At 38.7% G+C, this 16,106-nt stretch overlaps 1 protein-coding gene across 1 annotated transcript in view; it reads right to left on the bottom strand.

Moving 5' to 3' along the window:
* Positions 1-15,763, bottom strand: part of LOC311076903 (uncharacterized protein) — a 31,792-nt gene extending 16,029 nt beyond the window's left edge. The window contains 41 exon segments of the mRNA XM_084105417.1: positions 3,339-3,351; positions 3,569-3,700; positions 3,804-4,016; positions 4,020-4,127; positions 4,212-4,382; positions 4,478-4,603; positions 4,686-4,889; positions 5,021-5,329; positions 5,450-5,574; positions 6,050-6,215; positions 6,321-6,504; positions 6,588-6,784; positions 6,877-6,995; positions 7,165-7,291; positions 8,352-8,741; positions 8,827-8,917; positions 9,005-9,150; positions 9,239-9,415; positions 9,522-9,764; positions 9,855-10,110; positions 10,197-10,333; positions 10,439-10,562; positions 10,645-10,762; positions 10,873-10,960; positions 11,060-11,124; positions 11,225-11,525; positions 11,618-11,788; positions 11,876-12,025; positions 12,123-12,241; positions 12,466-12,604; positions 12,685-12,788; positions 12,869-12,967; positions 13,061-13,124; positions 13,247-13,339; positions 13,505-13,607; positions 13,763-13,790; positions 13,897-14,053; positions 14,138-14,281; positions 14,376-14,590; positions 15,506-15,545; positions 15,687-15,763. Coding sequence (XP_083961543.1) covers positions 3,339-3,351; positions 3,569-3,700; positions 3,804-4,016; positions 4,020-4,127; positions 4,212-4,382; positions 4,478-4,603; positions 4,686-4,889; positions 5,021-5,329; positions 5,450-5,574; positions 6,050-6,215; positions 6,321-6,504; positions 6,588-6,784; positions 6,877-6,995; positions 7,165-7,291; positions 8,352-8,741; positions 8,827-8,917; positions 9,005-9,150; positions 9,239-9,415; positions 9,522-9,764; positions 9,855-10,110; positions 10,197-10,333; positions 10,439-10,562; positions 10,645-10,762; positions 10,873-10,960; positions 11,060-11,124; positions 11,225-11,525; positions 11,618-11,788; positions 11,876-12,025; positions 12,123-12,241; positions 12,466-12,604; positions 12,685-12,788; positions 12,869-12,967; positions 13,061-13,124; positions 13,247-13,339; positions 13,505-13,607; positions 13,763-13,790; positions 13,897-14,053; positions 14,138-14,281; positions 14,376-14,582 — 5,908 coding nt within the window. The 5' untranslated portion in view covers positions 14,583-14,590; positions 15,506-15,545; positions 15,687-15,763.
* Between the last annotated feature and the right edge of the window lie 343 nt (positions 15,764-16,106).

Genomic DNA, 16,106 nt, shown 5'->3' with positions numbered 1-16,106 from the left:
ATTGTGTGTGGGTCCAGTTACATGCTGAGTCAGATCAAAAGTTTTTAAACAGTTTTGATTTCTTTTGCCATATTGGTTTCTGCATTATCTATGTGAATGTTAAAATCTCCAGCAATGGCAAAACAGTCAAACTCTGCAATTGTTGATAACAGTTCTGTAAAATCCTCAGCAAAGGCTGGATAGTATTTTGGAGGCCTGTAAATAATGATAAGTAAAATGCATGGAGCACCTTTTAACACAATACCCAGATATTCGAAAGACGGGTAATTCCCAAATTATATTTGCTTACATTGATAGATATCTTTAAAAAGAGCAGCTAGACCCCCACCTCTCCTACCCGCTCTGAGTCTGCAGATCTTAGTTTGACGTGTAATAGGCACAAGATTAGTTGGGTTTGCTGTACGGCTATTGAAGGCCTTAGACTTTCTATCTTGTAATAGAACAGCAATAGGCCTATGTCACACTTCCTGCTTCCGGAACGCGGAGTAGGGATTCAGAACTTCCGGTCAACAGTATTTCTCGATAAGGATTTAGATTATCAGCCATAATGTCTAAACCATCCGAGGTAGACTGACCACGAGCTATGAGGTTGTGAAACGAAGGTTTTTGCTCCTGTAGAAGCTATAAGTTCGTATGAAATCAACCTTGTTTTAAGAAAAACATGTTTTATCCGCGATCTTACGGAAAAAAAACTACACTACCCACAATCTTAAGCGTAGCAGCAACGTCTGCTGATTGGTCCAACTCGGTGTTACCATAGAAACGTTTACCTTACTGGCGAACGGCTAGAGCTATAACAACAATGGTTCTCCCAAAAGAACTTGTACCCTTTCCTCAGTTTTGACGTTTCCACTTGAGAGTTTTCATTTACCATCCGAACCACATCGTCATATGTGACTTCAGGCAGGTTGCGGAGAGATTTGGTCCAGCGGTATCTATCGGACTCCGCCATTGTAAAAAGCTAACCGGAAGAGCCATATCCCTACTAAAAGACATACTTCCAGTCTTCAATTTTTCCGTGACATAGGCCTATAGAGAAAGATACAGGCACACTGGGTTTCCGCTTGTTCTGTAAACATTTGAGAAAGTTACTGTTATCATAGCGGGGACCCAACACATATCACTGAGAGCATAGTTAACGAAAACTATGACGGAAAATGTTCGTTGACGACCTGTTTTTCCCTGACTAAGACAAGACGATGAGAGACGACACCCACGTCATTAAACGATAATTGTGACTATATCAACACATGCAATATCGATGACGAAAAAAGACGAGACTGAAATGTGTTTAAAAAATAAAAACTTGACCAAAACTACTTGTTTTTGTCATATAAAGGAGACGACAACACATTGACTGTTTTTACGAGCTTCATGCTTACGGTTGCCGGATTTCAATCATTTAAACCCCCAGTCAGAGCTTTTCTGTTAAAAGAACACGTTTTTTACCCGGTCTTTTCAATAGTATCTGGCAACCATGCGCGCGCACTCTCTCTACACTGCTGAAGAAGCACGGATGATCTGAAAACACAGTGCGTCTCATCGCCATGCCTCCAGGCTGCCTGCACAGTCCCTTCAGACGAAGAAATGGATGACATGTTCTCTAGGCACCCTTTTAAACTTCCTGGTCACACTAGTAGTGACGTCATGGCTGTCGCCGGCCAATACAATTGCAGTGATTATACTGAACTTCAGTCATCAGTCATGCTGAGGCGTTCCCCAAAGTGTCTCAGGATGCAGTGTCTCGTTCCCTGTTCTCAGGGAACAAGAGTTACAGTCGTAACCCGAGACGTTTTTGAACGATGGTGCGCAGAGAGATGAATCCTTTTGTTCTATGCTCTGTATCAAATGTTCTCTGCTTTCTGCAGGAACTATTAGATAAAGGTAGAGCCTTTTCAACAGTATAAGTTCATCTCAGCTTGTCATTTGGGGCTGGATTCAGAAACAATAAGCTAGCACCCCTTAATACAGTATAATGATTTATGAGGGTGTGAGACGGTTACTTCCGGTCACTAAGTCTCTGATCCCATCCTGGGATTTATCTGTGGTTCTGGACGTGTTCTTCCAGCCCCCTATTGAACCATTAAAGAGTATTGATTTACAGTGTCTTTCTTTAAAGACAGCTTTACTGCTTGCTCTCACTACATCAAAGCGGGTGAGTGAATTACACGCTTTGTCTGTACATTCTCACTGTATGCGGTTTTCAGTGGGTGGATCGAAAGTTACACTGAAAACTAATCCGGAGTTTGTTCCTAAAGTCAATGAGACATCAGAAGCACACCTTTTTCTACATCAGAAGAAGAGCGGTTAAACTATCTGTGCCCGCACTTACGTGCAGAGGATGAGTTTGTTACGAAAGAGCAGTCCGCTCTTCGTCTCTTGTGCTGACAATTATAAGGGGGGACCCATTTCGTTTTACCACTCTCTCACTGAGTAGTAAACGTGATTGTAATGTGTTACAAAGACGCAAAAATTTACAATATTTATCAGGGCTTCGAGCTCACTCCAGAAATGGTTTCCTCTTGGGCACTGTTCAGAGGTGTCTATTTAGGACATTTGGAGCTGGCCAGCTGGGCATCACCGCAAACATTTGCGAGATATTATAGACTGGATGTGACTGAGCCATCTCTGGCTCATTCAGTGCTTGGTGTGGGAGCGTTGTGTGATACATCATAGTACTCCACACGTGTCATTCACTCATATTTTTGTATTTCAGAAAAACACCTGGTTGCTTGCTCATTATAGGGTATTATATTATAAATGCATGCATTATATTATAAATTAATTAAATTATATTATATTAAATATAATAATTATAATAAATGTATATATATAAATATATATTATATTATAATATAATATAATTTAATGAAAATGAGAAATGAGATAGGTTACAGATAGCTTTTTCCAGGTATTATATTTACTTTTTAGATCTCTGGATCATCTGTAGAGGCTTAATTGTGCTAACTGGAAGGCTAGTTCACAGAATATTGCAATAGTCAATAACATCAGTCCAGGGTGGAAACTGAAATGTTTGAGCAAATGCATTCAGTAAACATGAGAATTCAATTTTATGAAACCTTTTGAACTTTTATGGAACCTTTAAAAGTTCAAATTTGGTTTCAAGACACTCTTGATACTCAGCACACTTGTGATGTGAATAATAAGGTTTAATGTAATCATATATATCCGATATTAGTGTTGTACTAGTGTATCTTGTTGAAAATCACACAAAGGCTAATTATTTGCTGAAATAAAAAGTTTTATTAAGAAAGGTACTTTTACATTAAACATTCATATTATATGACTTTAATGCTCCTTTCAAGTGTTAAAGATTCATTCTTCTTTGGCCTGGGAAAGAAGGAAGAGTTAAACATTAGTCTTATTAACAAAAATGTTCTTCACTTTACATAATGAAGAGAATACAGATGTGCAAATGTCATACAGGATATGTAACATCAGCAAAATGCAATTACTATAGTTCCACTACTACTTCTAAGAGGTAGTTCATATATTTGGATAAACAAGTTGAATAAATAATGCAAAAAACTAATCTACTTAGTCTAACCTTTCCGGAATCACGGCTCTTTAGTCTGAGCTTGTTGACCTGAGACTCAGAAATGTCAGCACGCTCCTCAGCCTCCTCAAGCTCATGCTGCACCTTCCTCAACTTGGACAGGTGAGTGTTGCCTTGCTCCTCCTAAAGGTTTTTTTTTAATATGGTTCATGTATCACATTTCATCAAATTCGCATTCCAATATAAATAATTACAGTGTCAAAATGTTCTATTAGATTTTACATACCGCCTCTTCAGACTGCCTCTTGTAGACTTTGACCTTCAGCTGCAGTTTGTCAACCAAATCCTGGAGTCTGCTGATGTTCTTCTTGTCCTCGTCAGTCTTCAAAAAATACACATTTACAAAATTAAGCATTGATCCTTTACTAAAAATAGGCATTGTCAGTGCATACACTATTATACAGACTCTTTTGTCTGAACAAACTTGTGAGGAATATGGTCATACCTGATAAGTGAGCTCTTTCACTCTCCTCTCATATTTGCGGACACCTTTAACAGCATCAGCTCCACGTCTCTGCTCAGCTTCAACTTCAGTCTCAAGCTCACGGACCTAAAGAACATATTATTTTTATTCAAACAAATCATAATATAACATACTTCACCTTGCCCATATCATAACTATAAAGAGGCTTACTCTGGACTCCAACTTCTGGAGTTGTTTCTTTCCTCCTTTCATGGCCAGATTCTCAGCCTCATCCAGACGGTGCTGCAGGTCCTTCACTGTGACCTCCAGATTCTTCTTCATCCTCTCAAGGTGAGAACTGGTGTCCTGCTCCTTCTTCAGCTCTTCTGCCATCATTGCAGCCTTTTGCATTAATACAGAAAGTCATTAGATCCACATGTTTTATGTAAAATGTATGTAAGCGTCTTATGCAACATTTGGCAGCTACTGTTTCTCACATCAGTAATGGCCTTCTTGGCCTTCTCCTCTGCATTTCTGGCTTCCTGTACAGTGTCATCAACTTCACTCTGGACATGAATAAGGTCAGCCTCAAGCTTCTTCTTGGTGTTCAGGAGACTTGTGTTCTACAAAATGGAAAGCAACAGTTTGAACATTTTGAATGATGCTCTCAATTCCCTTAATTTCAGGGAAACAATATGCCCTTACCTGAGAGTGCAGCAGCCCAACACGCTCACTGATATCCACCAGCTCTTGTTCAGCCACTTTGCGGCCTCTCTCTGTCTGCTCCAGAGCAGCTCTCAGCTCCTCAATCTCAGCCTGCATCAGAGTGTTTCTGCGCTCCACCATGGCCACCTGCTCCTTCATGTCTTCCTGTCCTCTCTGGGCATCATCAAGGTGCAGTTGGGCATCCTGAACATAACAATAGCTTTAGAATGAGCTTTCGATGTGATTTCTGCTAGGCTGTACTTACCATATGTTAGATTATTTAAAAAAAAATATGAATGCATCCCAAAGTCAAAAAGAAAAATTCCTATGCATACCTTAAGTTGTCCCTGAACGTTCCTGAGCTGTTTCTGGGCCTCAGCAGCCTGGCGATTGGAGTGGCTCAGCTGAATCTCCATCTCATTAAGGTCTCCCTCCATCTTCTTCTTGATTCTCAGGGCATCATTCCTGCTCCTGACTTCAGAGTCCAGAGTGCCCTGCATGGATTCAATGACTCTCTGGCTGTTCCTCTTGATCTGCTCCATCTCCTCATCCTTCTCTGCAAGCTTCCTGTCAATCTCTCCCTTGATCTGGTTTAGCTCAAGCTGGACACGAAGAATCTTGGACTCCTCATGCTCCAGTGTACCCTATGAAAAATAAAACAACATTTAAATATAAGAATGAAAATACACACAGTGTGTTGATGAATACAACAACTCAGTATGATGGTTCTAGCAAGAATTCCATATTGATCTCCAGATACTCACTTCAGCCTCTTCCAAGGCCGTCTGAATCTCTGACTTCTCAGTCTCCACTGTCTTCTTGGCCTTTTCCAGCTCATGGATGCTCTTACCAGTCTCACCTAACTGCTCTGTCAGATCTGAAATTTCCTCTATAGAGAGAAAAACATATAATATGTGTCATAATGCACATGCATTAATCATATGTGCTTACTTTTTAATGTTCACTGATAATTAGAACATTTAAAGGGATAGTTCACCCAAAACTGAAAATGTTATCATTAATTAATTACTCACCCTCGTGTCATTACAAACCCGTAAGACTTTCGTTTATCTTTGGAACGCAAATTTTGATGAAATTTGAAAGTTTTCTGTCCCTCCATAGACAGCTACATAATTGATTCTTTGACACTTCAAAAAGGTTATAAAGAGATCATCAAACTAATCCATATGAATTGAGCTCTCAGATTTCATCAAAAAGATCTTAATTTGTGTTCGGAAGATGAACAAAAGTTTCACGAGTTTGGAACGACATGAGGGTCAGTAATTAGTAAAATAATTTTCATTTTGGGTGAACAATTTGGGTGAAAAAAGTTTTTTTTTCTAATTTAACGGTTTCATTCTTACGCTGCAGATTCTTGTTCTCTCTCTTGAGGGTCTCCAGATGATCCAGACTCTCCTCATAGGAGTTCTTCATCTTGAACAGTTCAGTGCTGAGTGAACGAGCCTCTTTCTGGGCACCTTCCAGCTCGGCCTGACCTTCCTCATATTTCTGCTTCCATTCTGCCAGGACCTTTGGTGGAGATATTTTAGGATAGAGTTTGTTTAAAAAATGTTGAACAAAGCCCATTCCAGCAATACTTTACAAAGAGAATATGATATGACTAAAACTGTTTACCTTGTCGAAGTTCTTCTGCTTCTTGTCAAGGTTGGCAGCCAAACCATTGGCTCTCTCCACATCGATCATGAGGTCCTCCACCTCACCCTGGAGTCTCTGTTTGGTCTTCTCCAGAGATGCACATTTGGAGTTTACGGCCTCAACTTGTTCCTCTGCCTCTTGCAGACGCTGAGCCAGCTTCTTCCTGTTAAGTAATACACATTATTTTTAATTCTAATCTATAAAATAGCTGTGAGAGTTAGGAATATTATACAGTAATATACATACTTGGACTCTTCAAGCTCCTCAGTGCGCTGGATGGCATCAGTTTCATATTTGGTTCTCCACTGAGCAACCTCACTGTTGGCCTTTGACATTCCCCGCTGCAGCTCAGCCTTTGCCTCCTGCTCTTCCTCAAACTGCTCACGGAGCAGGTCACAGTCATGACGGGCTGATTGCACAGCATGGGCCAGTGCGTTCTTAGCCTAAGGGACAAAGTCGCATAATATTATTGTATTATTGTCTCTACAGTAAAGTAATTGACAAGTATGTGCATGAATTGATTATGCTGTACTACCTTAACCTCCTCTTCAATATGCCTCTTAAGCTCCTCAATTTGCTGAGTGGAAGCTTGTTTGCCTCTGGTGAGCTGAGAAACCAGAGCCTCCTTCTCCTCCAGCTGACGGCCAAACTCACCTGTATAGATTTAGATACACTGTGTCAGACTTTTCTATGTCTCTATCAGTTTATTTAAAAACAAATGGATGTAAGATTGTATCAGTGTTACAGTCAGAAATTTTTATAATTATTGTTAATTATTGACATTAATTACTTTTGATATAATATGAATTTGTTCATGAGTTACCATTTTCAGTTTGAAATCTTGCACTTTGAGTACTGAGATCATTTAACTGACGAACGTTCTCGTCATTCTTGGACTTAATTTCACTAAGTTGGTCCTCAAGTGTGCGGCACATCTTCTCAAGATTGCCCTGCAAATACAAAAGTCATTAGATATTTGAAAGAACTTCAAGACTTGTTGTATGTGACCCGTGCTGGCAAAATGAGTCACAATGAGCACATTTTCAAAAATGAGTTATTGTTATTTACTTTTATTCTTATCAAAAAACCTTCATGTACTGTATGATGATGTATGATTTATTGGAATCAGACAAAAAAGGATTGCGCTACACCTATTTGAAGTCAATAGTCAAAAGTATATTTTGAGAAAAACCTAGTTATTCTGAAGGATCCAAAACAAAATCACCCAGCAACCATACCTTAAAATCCATGGTAATACCACCAAATTTGGCACACACCAAATCAAAACCAAATATCTATAGGAAAAATATATATTACATTTTTTTCCATGATACCACAATTGTTTGATTAACATTAATGAGACAGCAGCCTGTCTATTGAGACCTACTGTAGTGCACATATCTAATATAATGTTACATAGCTGATGTTTTTCCCCAACAGTTAACCAAACGTTCACTTAAGGCATAACAGATAAGGTTTACGTGAATATTCGCCAAGACAGATATTTTGAAATACTGCAATTCTGTGGACATGTGTATATTAGGATTGCGTGCTGTCTGAGAGGCGTCTTTGTGCTTTGTGTTGATCTGTCAGTCAGTGCAAGTAAGATCATTTTGTTTACATCAGCATGAGTTTAAAAATCATATTTCATTGGTTCAGACTTAAGCCATCGAGAATTCGCTATGAATATTAAAACTTGTGCTGAGGGGAAGCACCAGTCGTTGAGAAGCGAGTAAAGAAAAATGGCAATTTTTCATGGATTATTAGAACAAAGGAAAGATTTAGGAAGGTACACCTCTCAGAAAACGTAAAAATAAAGATCATTTTAGATGTTTAATTACTATTTGGAGCATTGGGATCGCTAGAAGAGGGCTTAATGAACCAATTTTTGTGAATGAAAATGAAATTCGACCAAAATTTACATTTGGCTGTAGCTCGTAATTAGCACATGCGTATTCCGACACATTTTGCCAGCATGGGTCACATATATTCTTTAGAATATTTCCCAACCTTTGCTTTGGCAACAGCTTCCATGTTGCTGGAAAGATCATCAATCTCCATTTTGAATTCACTCTTCTCTTTCTCAAGCTTCTGCTTGACACGCTGCAGGTTGTCGATTTGCTCTCCCAGCTCGGCCACACTGTCTGCCTGCTTCTTGCGGAGGGCACCAGCAGTAGCTTCATGCTGGAGGGTGGACTCTTCAAGATCACGACGCAGCTTCTGGAATTCAGCTTCACGCTTCTTATTCATCTCGATCTGAGCAGAAGTGGCTCCTCCAGCCTCCTCAAGCCTCTCACTGATCTCCTCAAGTTCCCTGGAGAGATCAGCTCTCTGCTTCTCAATCTTGGCACGAGCAGCGCGCTCAGCCTCGATCTCTTCCTCAAGTTCCTCAATGCGGGCCTATGGTGGAAAGTAGTTCATTCGATTTTTGGTTATCTGTATTTGATCATAATGATGTAATGTTCGAAAAAAAATCTCTAAATACCTGAAGCTCCTTGATTTTCTTCTGGAGTTGAGCACCTAGAGATTGTTCATCTTCAATCTTGCTGAGCAGCTGACCTGTTTCAAAGTCTTTCCTGTTCAACAATAAGTACTTGTAAAAAAAAAACATAACACAACAATAAAAATGTTCAATGTTTTCAAAGATTTCCTGCTTTAATTACTTTTTTATTTTCTCATCAGATTGCTGCTTCTCATTCTCCAGGTCCATGACGGACTCTTGGGATAATTTCAGGTCTCCTTCAAGCTTTCTCTTGGTTCTCTCCAGGTCCATGCGGAGCTTCTTCTCTTGTTCAAGGGAACCCTCAAGCTACAGGGCAATGATATATAAAATATGTTCACAGCAGAAAACAGTTGATTTGATGAATTAATATAATTAATTTACATAATCAACTCACATCATCAACTTGCTGCTCAAGCTTTGTCTTGGCTTTGGTCAGGGTGTTGACTTTGTCCTCCTCGGCCTGAAGATCATCCAGTGTCTGCTGATGTGACTCTTGGAGGGCTTTCTTCTCCTTCGTAAGCTTGGCAATGCTCTCATCCTGAGCGGCCATTTCCTCTGTCAAGTTCTTGACCTGTAGGATTTTTTGTTCCAAGTAAACTTAAATATTACAATTCGTATTCTATATCAATATATAAAATAGAGATTAAATTTAATGTTAAACCAATTCAATCTCTAACCTTATTCTCAGTGGCATGTTTCTCCTTCTCCACTTTAGCCAAGGTGAGCTCCAGGTCATCAATGTCTTTCTTCAGCTCAGAGCACTCATCCTCCAGTTTCCTCTTCTTGGCTGTCAGTTCAGCACTGATTTCTTCCTCATCCTCCAGTCTCTCAGTTGTCTCCTTGAGTTTAGCTTCAAGTTGGATTTTGCTTTTAATCAGACCCTCACACCTCTCCTCAGCATCTGAGAGACCCTCAGATTCCTGTTAGTAAAATAGATTGCTATTACATTGGAAACAACCTTGCTTATTTTTAATGTAGCCAAAATTCAGTTCATTATAAAATATACTCACAGATGCTACTTGCAGCTGCAGATCATTTTTCTCTTGCAACAGTGATACCATCTTCTCTTCAAGCTCCTTCTTTTTGGCTTCAGCCTTAACCAAAGCCTCTTTGCATTTTGTATAGTCCTCTTTCATGTTTGCCAGCTCCTTCTCAGTCTCTGCACTCTGAAGCAGAGGCTTAATCTTGTAATAAACCTTCATCCATGGCCAGTGTTTGACATTCATGAATGAACGGATGTTGTATTGGATGGTGTAAATCGACTCCCTGTGAATAATTCATCATTGAATGGCATAATCATTATTAAGTTTGCAGTTATCATTGATGTCATATTTACTCATGACAATAATCACCTCCTCTCCGTCATTTTCACATACTCCCTCCTCATCACGTAGCCACGGCAGAGAGCCTGAGTCATTGTGACCAGAGCAGCCAGTTTCTCATCACGCATCTCCTCAAGAACACCCAGAAGACCAGCTTTGAAGAACACCTGAATTTATGTAAAACAGTAAATCAAAATATATTGATTTAACCTGTATAAGCTAAATGACCATGATCACTGAATCTTTGAAATTTGTAAAACTAAATAATGAACCTTTGTATGTCCAAATCTGTAGTCGTCATGATTAACGTCGATGGATCCCAGGAGTTTCTCACTGGCCTTCTTGTTATCCATAAACTGTCCCTCTGGGATAACACCGGCATTCAGCACCTTGTATCTGTGGAAAATTTATCAAAATACTTCATATCTTTTAATTAGGAGCCTCCTAGGAAATGTTGTTTTCATGTGGTCCCATTTACCTCTGCTTAAAGTCACCATATTGGATTCTGCTGGGGAAGCCCTTTGTGCAGATTCTGATACCCTCCAGAACACCGTTACACCTCAGCTGGTGGATAACCAGGAAGTTCTGCATGAGACCTAAAACGAACAGTTTACACCATGAACTTGGTAAATTAACTTCATCATATATATTGAGAACCAAAATATTTGTACGTTTTTTTTTTTTTTTTTTTTTATATATACTTTACCTGGAGTCTTGGACTCATTGGGAATCAAGCAACGCACAAAGTGAGGGTGAGTGGCCCTCAAGTTGGTCATGAGTTTGCCCAAGTTCTCCTGTGGAGAATAGAAAAAGTTTGGCATGCTTTGTATTTCTTTATTTTCTTTTTTTTCTAAAATAATGCAATATTGCTGTGATGTCATCTCTATACATACCCTGAACTGGGAGGACACAGTCTGCATGGAGCCACCCTTCTTCTTGCCTCCCTTTTTAGTATTATCTATTGAGATAAAAATACAAAGGAACATGTATAAATGCAAAAACAAGAAAGTTAGTTCAAAACTGAATCAAAGTTTTGTTAAATAGATTTTTTTCTTTACCCTCAACAACAGGTGGGTAGAGAGTAGCCAGCAGTTTGACAGAAGACTTCTGGTACAGCAGCAGAACAGAATCATTCAGTGGATCCTTGTTCTTGTCCAGCCAGCCAGTGACATTGTAGTCCACAGTTCCAGCGTAGTGAACCAGGGAGAAGTGGGCTTCAGCCTTGCCTTTGGCAGGCTTTGGTTTCTCGAAAGCTTTGTTCTTGCCAAGATGCTGATCGTATAACTTGTTCTTGAAGGAAGCGTCTGAAGCCTTGGGGAACATGCACTCCTCTTCAAGGATGGAGAAGATACCCATGGGCTGTTTATAAAAGAATGTTGTTTATTGTCAAAAATTGGAGATTTTGAGAATAGGATCAATGGAAATTAATAAATTCATAAACCATTGATAACCTTCTCAATGAGCTCAATGCAAGAAGCCAAGTCCATGCCGAAGTCAATGAAATCCCAAACAATGCCCTCCTTCTTGTACTCCTCTTGCTCCAGCACAAACATGGTGTGGTTGAAAAACTGTTGCAGTTTCTCATTAGTGAAGTTGATACACAGCTGCTCCATGCTGTTGTACTGGAGGACAAAAAATGACAGAAACATTTACTACCTTCTGAATATCATTCATTTTGACATAAAAAGAGATAAAAGAATCATTCTTACATCAAAGATCTCAAAGCCAGCAATATCCAGCACACCAATGTAGAAATTTCTTTGTTGTTTTGTGTCCAACATCTGGTTGATACGAATGACCATCCACAAGAACATCCTCTCATAGATAGATTTGGCCAAGGCGCTAACAGAGTTGTACACCTGTAAGTAGAATAGAGTGGATATTTCATTCTGCTTCTGCAATAATTAGCCATAATTTGAGGTTTAAACACATGGCATGCTGGAAATGTTACTATACCTGTGCCACGGTCTGGCCTTTGGTCACATACTCATTTCCGACCTTGACTCTGGGGTAGCACAAACCCTTCAGCATTTCAGCAGAGTTCAAACCCAGAAGATAGGCGATTTTGTCAGCCTCTGTTAAATACATTTTAAAATAAATTATCTTTGCTCTATAGAGTCTGTAGTGTAAAATTATAATAAATCAGGCACTAGGTACTTTCCTTTTTATTTTTAGATTTATTGATATGCACGCAACTTCTAGTTTATATTTACACTAAACATTTTATACACAGTTTCTGTTATCAGCAAAGTCAGTGCAATGGTTACTATTTTAAAGCCCAGGATTACACAAGTCTCACCCTCATTGCCATCAGGCTCAGCCTGCTCCTCACGCTGCTTCTGCTTGAACTTCATGTTACCATGATGAAGCACAGCTCCAGTGAACTTGTAGATGCCCATTTTCTCCTCATTTGTGAAACCAAGAATGTCAATAGCTTCCTGTAAATTACAGAGAATAATAAAATATATGATTTGCCATATTTAAATAGAATGTCAATATTTAAATAGCAATGACTCACATCAGTAGCATCCAGCTCAGCTTTATCATCAATGCTGGCCACTGTGATCTGACCCTGACTGCACATGGGGAAGTCATAGGGGTTGGTGGTGATGAGGCACATTTCTGTAAAATACACAGCATTAATGAAAGAGCATCTTACAATATTATCTGAAACATTGAATGAATGAAATATGTGCACCTACCAACAATCTCAGGCTTATGGTTGGTCATCATCTGGAAGAAGATGTGGTAGCCTCTCTCATCTGGAAGCTGGAATGACACTCTAGACTTCTCCAGCAGATCTGTTGAGAAAATGTACTTGAGTCACAATCATCTGAAGAGTGACAGACAAAGACAACTGTTCAGGATGGATCAATGAAATCGTGTCCACCTACATGTCTCAATGTCAGCACTAGCCAGTTTTCCAGTGGTGCCGAAGTGAATTCTGATGAATTTACCCTGTTTAAATCATAATAGCATAATACATACATAATAATTATAATCTCTTTATAGAAAACTCTGTACAGTAAAATTTAACACAACTGACCATCTGTACTGTAAATAAACAGTGGTTAACTTACAAAACGAGAGGAGTTGTCATTTCTCACAGTCTTGGCATTACCATAAGACTCAAGCAGAGGGTTGGCAGCAATGATCTGGTCCTCAAGAGAGCCCTGTGATGTTTGAAGGGTTTTTGTTTATTTTCAATTGTTTTTCTATTTCATGACTAAACACAATTTATAGGCATTTCACAAATTCACATATCGTATAGTTTGTGAGATGAGTGTAAATCATCATTTTTTAAAATAATATATATGACATAGTTTTGTATCTCGTACCTTTATTTTACTGGCCTCTTTCTTGACACCTGACACTGCAACTGTGGCAAAGTACTGGATGACACGTTTGGTGTTCACAGTCTTTCCAGCACCAGATTCTCCGCTGGTTTATAAGAGATTAGAAGACAGAAGATTGAAAGACATGTAGACTTTTCAATGTATATTCAATCTTTGTTCAGTCTTAAATTCTATTTTGTAAATATCTCCAAAAATTTTCCATCTATGTTATATGGTCTGAAATTAAAATAAAATACTTACGTAATCAGGACAGACTGGTTTTCTCTGTCTGTTGATTGAAATTTGTAAAATATCCGGTAAATATTTCTTATATTAACAGCAACATCAAATTCATCTTAATGAATTCTATAGCATTCAATTCCATAATGTCTTACCACACTGCATGAACTGATATGCGTTGTCAGAGACAGAGAAGATGTGGGGTGGGGCCTCCATACGCTTTTTGCCTCTGTAGGCAGACACCACTTCTGCATCATACACTGGGAGCCACTTGTAGGGGTTCACAGTTGCGCAGAAGAGTCCAGAGTAGGTCTGAAATGAGCAGAGACGTGGTCAGGTTGCAACAACACAGAAAAAAATTAACTTAAATGCTTTATATGTCATTTCAGAACTTACGTAGATCATCCATGCAGCATAACGCTCTTTGAGGTTATACAGCACAGAGGCTTCATTGAGATGGGTCATCATGGCCATGTCCTCAATCTTGTCATACTTGGGAGGATTCATTGGGTAGACATCTTCTTCCTTAGCAACTCTCTCCTATAAATTTGATAAATTAGATATTAGATATAAAAGAAAACAATGTAATAAGTAATTTAATGAGTATCTACATGAAATGGAAATTCAAATTTACCTCCTGAGTGTCAAGCAAAACAACTGTGACTTTGTTACCATCTTTGCTCTTGATTGTTCCCTTGAGGTACAACTCTTTGACATCAGCCACATAGCAGGCAGCCTTGGCATCAAACGGTTTGGCCTGAGCCTCCATTCTCTCCCTCTCAGGCTTACGAAGGTAAATGGCAGCTTTGCCATAAGCGGCCATCTCCGCGTCTGTACTCATGGTGGCGGCTTACTAAAGAGAGACTTATCCATTACAAATTTCATAAATATTCAACAAAGGCAAGACACATAAAATATAAAACACATGAATTGTGTTAGGAAAGAGGCATATTCCTAAGTGTAGGCTTACACATGAATACAGACACATAAAACAATACTAGATAAACATTTAGATAGAAATCAAGAAGCAGGTAAGGGGCCCATTAATGGCAAAAATGTCGACTGAATATGTCTTTCTGGTGAAATGATGGTGTCAGGGGATGGCACATACAGTACAATATGAATTATGGCATATATGAAGTTTCAGAACAATACAGAGATTTTCACTGCCAACTATGAGTCTCACTTGTGGTCTCTTTCTGTGATTTTCTGTGACAGATTTGGTTTCATTATATTCACTTTTCTAATGATTTATATTTATGCAAATCTCATGATGGATTATGATAGCAACACTGCATCCCAAGTTTGAATTTAATCAGACCATCAGTTCTGTAGTTTGAACCAATTTCATGTTTTGCTCTATTATAGCATCATCAATTGACCCTTTCCCGCTTCTTTTTCTGTTTCCTCAGACTGAGTCTGCACAGAAATGTGTCAAATGTCCTCTGCATTTGGGCCAAATTTATATAACTTTCCCACAAGAGGTTCTATGGGCTCTCATAGACTCAAAAGTGGAAGAAGAAAAACAGAATACAATACAACACAATAAAAGTGAATACAATAGGTGGTATATTTGGCACAAAAAATAAAGGGTCAATGGGACCCCTTCCTTAAATTCATCTTACTAATACATTTTGAACACATTTCTTTGTAAATAAATTACAGGTTTTTAAAAACAGCATGCTTCACCAGTTTTCATCTATAATACAGACTATAACAACTGTTTTCCTCTATCCTAATCCACACAGTGAATCATAAACTCACTTGCCTTTTGTCCTTGAGACCAGATGAAATGTTCACTACCCTTGGATTTAAAAAATAAATAAATAAAATCAATTTATTAAAATGTATTAATATAAATAAAAACACAATTACTTTGAGTACAGACGCATAAGTGATGATGTTAAATTCCTTTCAGTCACTCACAGTCAACACAGGCTCTTACCACTTGATGGAACTTCTAAGGTCTTCTCTGCATCTCTTCTGGTCTACGCTCTTGGCTTTTATAGAAGTTGATCATGCACACTAAGCAGAATCTATACATGGGCAGCCTGATATATTTTGATTCTTGAAACCTTTATTGCTTCAAAATATATAGGTCACAGCTTCCATCTCAAAGTGCATGTGTATTAGAATAATTTATTTTTAGACTTTTAATATCTTACTTTGACATATGACACACACTGGAGTAAATAAATCCTTTTTTGGGATGAGGGGTACATTCAGCCACCCCTCCCCTCCCCCTTTTTTGAATCAGAAAACATTTCACCTTTTCACCCATGGAAGTTCTTGTAGAAGGCTAATATGGCAGCAATTGGGCTAAACGATAAAATATGTTACAGATCTGACAAGATATATTGTTCAA

The sequence above is a fragment of the Abramis brama genome (assembly GCF_963993115.1).
Source record: "Abramis brama genome assembly, chromosome: 25".
Lineage (NCBI taxonomy): Eukaryota > Metazoa > Chordata > Actinopteri > Cypriniformes > Leuciscidae > Abramis > Abramis brama.
This window is presented reverse-complemented; position numbering and strand designations above follow the sequence as displayed.